This window comes from Papaver somniferum, chromosome 1 (genome assembly GCF_003573695.1).
Source record: "Papaver somniferum cultivar HN1 chromosome 1, ASM357369v1, whole genome shotgun sequence".
In the NCBI taxonomy this organism is placed as follows: Eukaryota; Viridiplantae; Streptophyta; class Magnoliopsida; order Ranunculales; family Papaveraceae; genus Papaver; species Papaver somniferum.
Window position 1 is genome coordinate 146105582 of NC_039358.1, and position 8057 is coordinate 146113638.

At 35.7% G+C, this 8057-nt stretch overlaps 1 protein-coding gene across 1 annotated transcript; it reads right to left on the reverse strand.

The window, feature by feature from the left end:
- Positions 1-2895: 2895 nt before the first annotated feature.
- Positions 2896-7359, reverse strand: LOC113303619 (pyrophosphate--fructose 6-phosphate 1-phosphotransferase subunit beta-like). The gene is made up of 16 exons (XM_026552662.1): positions 7063-7359; positions 6793-6954; positions 6568-6689; positions 5742-5795; positions 5535-5641; positions 5180-5285; positions 4950-5013; positions 4752-4840; positions 4526-4657; positions 4237-4407; positions 4019-4134; positions 3803-3914; positions 3612-3696; positions 3478-3522; positions 3274-3342; positions 2896-3154 (listed from the first exon to the last, which is right to left on the reverse strand). Exons 1-16 carry the CDS (start codon positions 7235-7237, stop codon positions 3078-3080), a joined length of 1686 nt encoding a protein of 561 aa, XP_026408447.1. The 5' UTR covers positions 7238-7359; the 3' UTR covers positions 2896-3077.
- Positions 7360-8057: the final 698 nt, after the last annotated feature.

Genomic DNA, 8057 nt, shown 5'->3' on the forward strand with positions numbered 1-8057 from the left:
ATTCTATTCCTTGTATTCCATAGTTCTACCATCACATTGAGTGCATAATTGTACCATATTGCTTTTATTGCTTCACTTTTGCCTTTAGCAAAGTTTAGAATTTCCTCAAACCTTATAGGATTCACAAAATGGAATATGCCCTCCAACCAATGCCATATTCTACTACTGAAATCACAGTGCCATAAAATATGTTCCATCATGTCCTGCCTATTGCCACACACATAGCATTTGGATACTGTTGTGAAACGTTTTTTTTCCTTACTAATTCTTCAGTTGCACAGGCTCCTCTCAAAATTTTCCACAAATTTGCTGAGGTGTAAGGATGCACACTTGGACTCCAAATTTTGTTTGCCCAAGAAATTTCAGGATATTGCTTTCTCACCAGTTGAACAACATTAGATACAGTGAATTTTCCTTTTAAATCTGCTGCCTAAAAGAACTTGTCATGCTCCTCACCTAGTGCGGGTAATTCATTTTTCTCAAATAACCTATACATCTCCTCTGGAATTTTCCATACTCCGTTAACAATCAAATGCTCCACTTTTAAATCAGGATGCTGCACCACAGAGTCATTTTCTGCATGTCTTTCAATTAGATCATATTCTTTAATCCATTTGTCATGCCAAACTGAAATGTTTTTCCATCCCCAACTAACCATTTCTTACCTTCATTAACTTCAGGAATCACCCATTTGATACCAGGCCATATAGATGACTGTTTATGATATGTAATCCACTCACCTTTCTTATTTTTATACTTAGCCCTCATGAACCATTCAACCTCTTATATTTTAATCTTCCATAACAGCTTCATTAGTAATGTTTTATTCATAACTTCTAATCTTCTCAAACCCAGACCATCTTCTGAAATTGGAGCATTGACTTCATCCCATTTTACAGTAATTAACTTCTTAACATCAACCAAAATTAATGAGTGAATAAATTGTGCACAAAAAGCAATTGACCATATGTAACCAAGGTAACATTGACTACAGTACTGAAAATTCATCCCATTTTGCAGCACTGAAAATTGACCAGTTATATGAGTGAAAGATATTTGCAGTTTTGCACTAATTGGCACAAAAAGCAACGAATCTACTTTGAAGCCAAATGATTTTGTAAAATGGTTGCAAGAAGCTCTTCATATTAAACTTTGATGCATGGAAAGACCTATTGTATTTATATTATAATATCAATTATTCTTATATGGAGGTAGGTTCCTTTAGACGGGACCGGAAAATTTCATGACTTATTCCAATATGGAGTTTATTCTTGAATACAACTGGCCCAAATCGGGGCCAAAAGTTTGTATTTTTATATGGAGTTTATTCCTATATTGTGTATTCTTCCAAAGAAGTTTTACTGTATATACAAAATCTAAATATATTTATATTTATATTTATCAATACAATATCATACAATTATATAAATATCTAAGCCTAAGAAATTTGACTATAAGGAGAGAAGACTTGGTGGTTATTCCATGGTGCTTAAACTCCAGTATTACAAAATTTGTCTTTAAGGCTTTTTGGGCAGCCATGTTCCTCGTCTTGTTCAGAGTGAAATATGAGTATTTATAGTTCCATTTATTCAATTAAGAAAAGTAAGATTGAATTCCAACGTGTTGAGGATCTAATGTTTGCTCACAGTAATCTTTGTTTCCTTTCACGAAAATGTGAATATTGTACGAAAGGAAAAAATAGAGTATGGAATATTAGTGGAGATACATATTATCCACTTGACGATGCGAGAGAACTTGAAGTTGCAAATCTTTTCACTTGACGAGCCAGATATAGAAGTGTTGTTGGATGAAGACAATATTGACGAGCAATAAATTAGCAAAGATGTTAGATAATTTTTTATGATCTCCTAAGCAAAAAATTAGATTAAGTGAAAAATAAAATTACATAGCAGGCAAGCGAGCAACAAGCTGAGCCGCCAGCCCTTTTTGAATTGCAAAACCTATCCTATTAAAAATAAAATCACGAGAACCAGGAGACATGACATTGTTGTGCATGACTTTCTGAACCCTCTTGAGTAGTCCAACCGCTTCTGGAGCCAAATAAGCAAAAGTATCAAAAGCAAAGGGAACGAAAGCATGCCCATTGTCAACACACGCTTTCTCATGCTTCGATATCTTACCTGAGGCAGCCCTTAGTGCTGCTTGCCCGACTGTAAAGGTGCCATGTCCAATGCATACCAAAGGAGATACCCCAGTGAGGTCAACACATGTGTGTTTCTCATTGGCCCACCCAAAAATAAGGACGTCTGCTGGTCTTAGTGTCGATCTCCCTTCAAGTGGGTCTGTCAGGAAGTTCACATGCGTTTCTTTCTTTGCTGAAATGCCAGCCCTCCACAGTAAATCATACAAGATATCCCTCACATGATCATGTCTATATTTAAAATCAGGGTCTACCTTACAATGAACTGCATGCTCACCATATGAATCCAAGCAGATCGAATGAATTATTATTATATATAATAATTTAAACATACACATATCCTGTATCTCTATTCCTACTTTTTAAATTAGATATTTTTTAAATTAGAAGAATTCCCGCATCCGTGTTCATGTTTCATACTATGTATGTTTCAAAAGATAGACTAGTTTCGTGTAAAAATTACACATAAAACAAGCTTATTTATTTGAAACAGGGGTTTGACTTAGTTATTTGACAATTAAGCTCCCCAACTGTTTTTTTTTTCTCCTTTGCTGCCAAATCTGGCTTTAATTATTTGACAACCACGCCGTGTTATGTTTTTTTTTTTCTTTTTTGTTGTCAAATCTGGGTTTTAGCAACGTGACCACGGTTGCTCTAATCATGTATTACCATGTAGCAGAACCCAAGCTTCTAATCATACCTTCTATGGACAATTTTAGGAGGGCATACAAGGGTGAAGAACAATAACTTATAATATAAACATCAAACTGAAGCTTTATCATACGGCAAACGATCTTCATTTTTGAATTGTTTAAATTGAAACACGAGTTACACACGTGATGGGTGAAATAGTCATCTGACTAGAAAAATGAAGCAGGCAACAAAAGCGTAACAAGGCTAATAGATACGATTCCCCTTAGGCTTGGGCACCAAGCTCCAAAAGTAGTGTGTGGTTCAGGGCATTGGATGCTGGACCATGGAATTGAATCGGACCTGTAGTTGGAAGTATTTCAGAGTTAGTTGTTCCCTGTTTCATTTGTGTTCTATAAACATGCGGTCAACTAGAAATCACTAGAAGCAAAACGATTTCTAGAAGCAAAACAATGGCATACCTGGGTTGATGTATCGATTCTTAATGGCCCATTCATCCCTCATGGATGCAAATTTTAAGAAGGGTGCACCTGAAATTTCAATATCATTATTAGTTAATCATGTTTTCTTGGTAGCAAAGTCAAAAATAAAAGAAACGAAGGCATAGCAATACATAGCAGAACCATGATTACATCAAGTATATCGTCATGTAAAACAAAACTCACCTTCAAGCTCCACCATTGCCTTCTTGATTACAGGTTTAAATTTACCTATAATAGCAAAACAGACCAACATGAGGTATTTTTTAAACCCAGTCAATGAGAAAATACAAAAACAATATTAGAAAGTTACAACATACCGTGTCTCCTCTCCACGTCCATAAGTGCAGTCAATGCAGTCCCGCCAACAGTCCATTCTTCAACAGGAGCACTCAAGTTTCCAACCTGCATCAAAAATTACAGATATCCGAAAATATCAATTCAACCATTAAATTCCCCAACTCATTTTAAGAAACATAAGAATCATGATACAACGGATAAAATCACCAACCGAAGATATGAGCCCAGTCTTTCCAGCATGGAGCAGGGCACCAGCAGCATAACCCAATGCATAGCAGTAAGTAGAATCGAAATTAGTAGGTAAACCACATCTTCCCTCATAGCTGCATATGAAAACAGCATATGGATATAATTAACGCCAGAATTCATTGGAGTGAGTCGGTGATAATCAAATATGAGATGTTTTCAGCACAAATATGTTGGTTACCCGAAAAAGTGGGACTGCCCTTTGAACTGTCCTTTGTATGCACCAGCCTGCTTTCGTTTCTCCAACTCAATTTCAACCATTTGAATGAGCATTTTTTCTGTTTCTATTTTGGCAACCTATACAAATTCACTAATTCAGTAACATAGTGGCCGAATAGAATGAAAAATACTTATGCAGGGAACCTTCATACATGATCATCTATACACAAGTTGGGTTACCTGAACATTTCCGTGTGGATCTCTTTCAAGCATCAACTGCTCTTGAATTGCTTCAGGTAAGAAATCAAAGAGCTGATGAGATTGATCTCGGAGTTTGTTTTTCCATGCCCCAGCTTCATCCACAACATCATGAGCTAGGATTTCATTCAGCTCAGCAATAAGCTGTTGCACCTGCAAAAGAAAATCAAAGCATACATTATAAAAATTAGGTCTATGTAAAACAGAGGGCTATATACCAGAGATCCACAAAGGTACAGTCAAGAAATGCTAAAACAACTCATAATTTTACCTCAGGAATGAAATCAATGAGACCTTCGGGGATAAGTATAACTCCATAATTGTAACCAAGTTCTGCACGTTTGCAGATGATATCAGTAATGTAGTCTGTTACATTTTTCAATGTTTGTTTTTTGGCAGCAACCTGCAGTAAGAAAAAAGAATCACGTGAAGACTGGATCTTATCTACTTCTGACCAGATAAAAAATTGGAAAACGAGGCAAGGTTGAATGAAGGACCTCTTCTCCAATGATAGTAACATTGGGGTGAGTCTGCAAAGCACACTCCAAGGTAATGTGAGAAGCAGCACGCCCCATAAGCCTTACAACTGTCAGATAGGAAGTTGGTTGAGAAAAATAGAAGGAACACCTACAAGGATATATATATATAACCAGAATCCAGGAGAATTTATAAAATGGGTCAGTGAGATAACTTACAGTGATAGTATTTTCCAGTAGAGCGAGCATCAGTCATAACATTGCCGATCATCTCTGCGTAAATCTGCATTTCAATACTTATATCAGAATGCTTAAGGCCAAACTTGTAAAGTTACAAGAATCTTACAATTTAGTAAAGAACTACAAGTAGGCAAATATTTGATTCAGGATAAGAGAGAACTGAAACGACATAAAAACAGTAACTGACATATTGAAGAATAATTAATCACCTTGCACGCTGTATCAAATCCAAAACTCGTGGGCACTTCCTTTGACTTTAGATCACCATCAATAGTCTTTGGACAACCAATCACCCGGGTTTTCATATTACTTCCCCTGAACGGAACGAAGTATCAAAAAGATTAAATACAACTGAACTAATAATCCCCATGAATCAACAATAGAGGTCATTAAACCATATTGCAAAAAGTAGATTGAAAAGGAAAGATATGTGCAAAGAGAACATAATGAGGGGCTATAATGGGATCACCAGACACAAATTAAAAGTCATGTCTGCCAAAACATTTGGTTTGCTAAATTCCCAGGAAGCAGAATCATTCAGTCAAGCCAAAATCAAACTTATACCTGAAGTTTTCAGCAAGGAGGCAAGCATTTGTGTTTGAGTCATCCCCACCAATAACCACAAGCCCGTCTAAATCAAGCTTCTTTGATGTCTCTTGAGCTTGCTTAAACTGATAATCACGATTAATGTATATGATGTTAATTCTTAATACAGCCGAGGCTCAAATATACAGCTGAATCTTTTACTTAATTCTTAATTATAATAAGCACCTGGTCTGGAGTTTCAATCTTGTCTCTTCCACTGCAGATCATATCAAATCCACCCTGCACATTGTGCATATTAAAACATATGTTAGGATACAGTTAAAACATAATATTGGAATTCAAATCAGAACACAGTATTTTTTTTTTCACTTATAAAGCTACAAAACATACAAGTGTAAACAAGCAAAGGACCATTAGACAAGATTAGTCACTACCTTCTTACTTCGCCCATGCACTACTGTGTATAAAGACGTAGCGCACTAATTCATTTGGACACTCATAAACAGTGATTCAATTTTATTTTTTTTGATCAAAACTGATTCAAATTCTTTTGATCAACCGTCTACTCAATTTTTATGTTATACAATTGCATAAAATTGGAATTCGAATCAGAGTACACTAGAAAACAGTATTACTTTTTCCGTCACTTGTCAAACTACAAGCGTCCAACTATGCGAATTAGCAAAAGAACACTTTGATAAGACTAGTCACTTCCTTCCTATTTCACCATGCATCACACATTAACTCATTCAGAAACTCATACTCAATGATCTAATAGCCTATTTTTATGGTAACCAATGCTCTAGTCTACAACGCAGTAAACAGAATCTTAACAATTCCAAAAGCTTAGCTATGATCTTTCTTGATCCAGGCATGCACAGTATATAATGGCAAATCAACACAAACTTATAATGTATGTTATGATCCCAAGAAAATTCAGTTAAGATTAGATAAATACCAAAAATGTATTCAAACAACAATTTTGATCTAAATGAATCCTCTTTAAAATATTAATTTCACAAATTTCACTAACAAATGAATATCCACTCACTTGATTTCTGTAAGGGTACACAAATTCAGATGTCAATTCGACATATTTCCCTTTCATGATTCCAGCAGGTCCTCCTTTGAATCCATATAGTGTACTTCCTGGCACTCTATCCTGCAAATAATCTAACCAAAACCAAAACAAAATATAACTTATTTCACAAGAAAATCATTATTTATATAAAAACACTCAAATCAAACATACGAACAAACAAACAACAAAACTCACCAAAAATCCCAGAAATAACATTATGCCCACCAGGTGCTTGTCCACCAGACAAGACAACACCGATTTTCAATTTCTGATCTGATCCGGATAATCCTGTTTCATTAGGTACTAATGATGCTGATGGTTGTCCAAACAAATTCGGGAAAAGCTTCGCGATCTCATCTATTACCACATACACCAACAAAAATCACAGTAGATACTCCCACAAAAATCAATAAAAAACAAGATCCAAATAAAGCATACTCAGTCGGGGACAGAGAAGAAAAAAACCTGGATTTCCAGCAGCAGAACTTTTAGGACCGTCATCAACATTGAATGGTTTACGAAGAACAGAAGGAAGAGGAAGAGCATGATTGAGTCGACTCGTTTGAACTTCACTATAGAAAGAAGCGAGTTTGAAAGTACGTGATGATTTAACATCGGTGCCGCCATTAGAGGTAGCCATTACAGAGAAAGAAAGTGATTAATGAGTTAGAAGTGGATCGACAGAAACGAGGGTTTTTTTGGTTAGCTTTGGGATCTCAGACTGTGCCTGTGTTACTCAAAACTAAACTTCTTATAATCTTGTGTTCGGGGAGGGAGAGAAAGTAGTTGGAGCAAGGCTAATTATGTCTTTTTTGTTTCGGCATATTCCGTATTTTGCTCCTCTTGTACAAGGCAAGCTCGGCCCAAAGTTATTTACAGTAACTGAAGATTCGGGATGTAAATCTCACGCTAGGCCCGTGTAGGTTATCGGAGTATCGGATTGAACCATCATTTGGGGCATGCCCAAAATTTTTGGGGCATATATAGAATAGTGAAAATCACTATAACCCCCATTCTATATGGGTTCAACATATAGAAGCCCCCACTAAATAGATCATTCATTGTTAACTACATATTTTAGGAAAACGATATTGGTAGATCCAAAAAATCAATTTTTCTTCAGATCTGGCTCATAATTTCAATTTATGCATTTTCGTAATGACAATTTTACCATTTTCAATAAATACAAGAGGAAAATAAGAAGATATTTCATTTCTCATTTCTCTTTCTCTCTCTCGGCTCTACCGAAAATAATTTCTAGGGTTTTGTTTTTGGTTTACGATCTGATTCTTCATCGATAATACTATATAGATTCGATCGAGGTTACATCAAACTACAACAAAAGATTCAATGAAGTTTTTCAATTCTCAAATCGTGATGTCTAATCGACGATTAGGTTTTCTGTTTCAGTATTTGTTCTTCAAGTTGATGTTTTTTCTGGCGATGTTCTTGGGGTTTTC

Coding starts and splice junctions, on each gene's coding strand:
- LOC113303619 (XM_026552662.1), bottom strand. CDS start 7,237: ATGGCTACCTCTAATGGCGGCACCGATGTTAAATCATCACGTACTTTC. Junction 5,014..5,179: donor GATTTGATACAGCGTGCAAG/GTGATTAATTAT, acceptor ATTGAAATGCAG/ATTTACGCAGAGATGATCGG. Junction 3,915..4,018: donor GGGCAGTCCCACTTTTTCGG/GTAACCAACATA, acceptor TTTCATATGCAG/CTATGAGGGAAGATGTGGTT.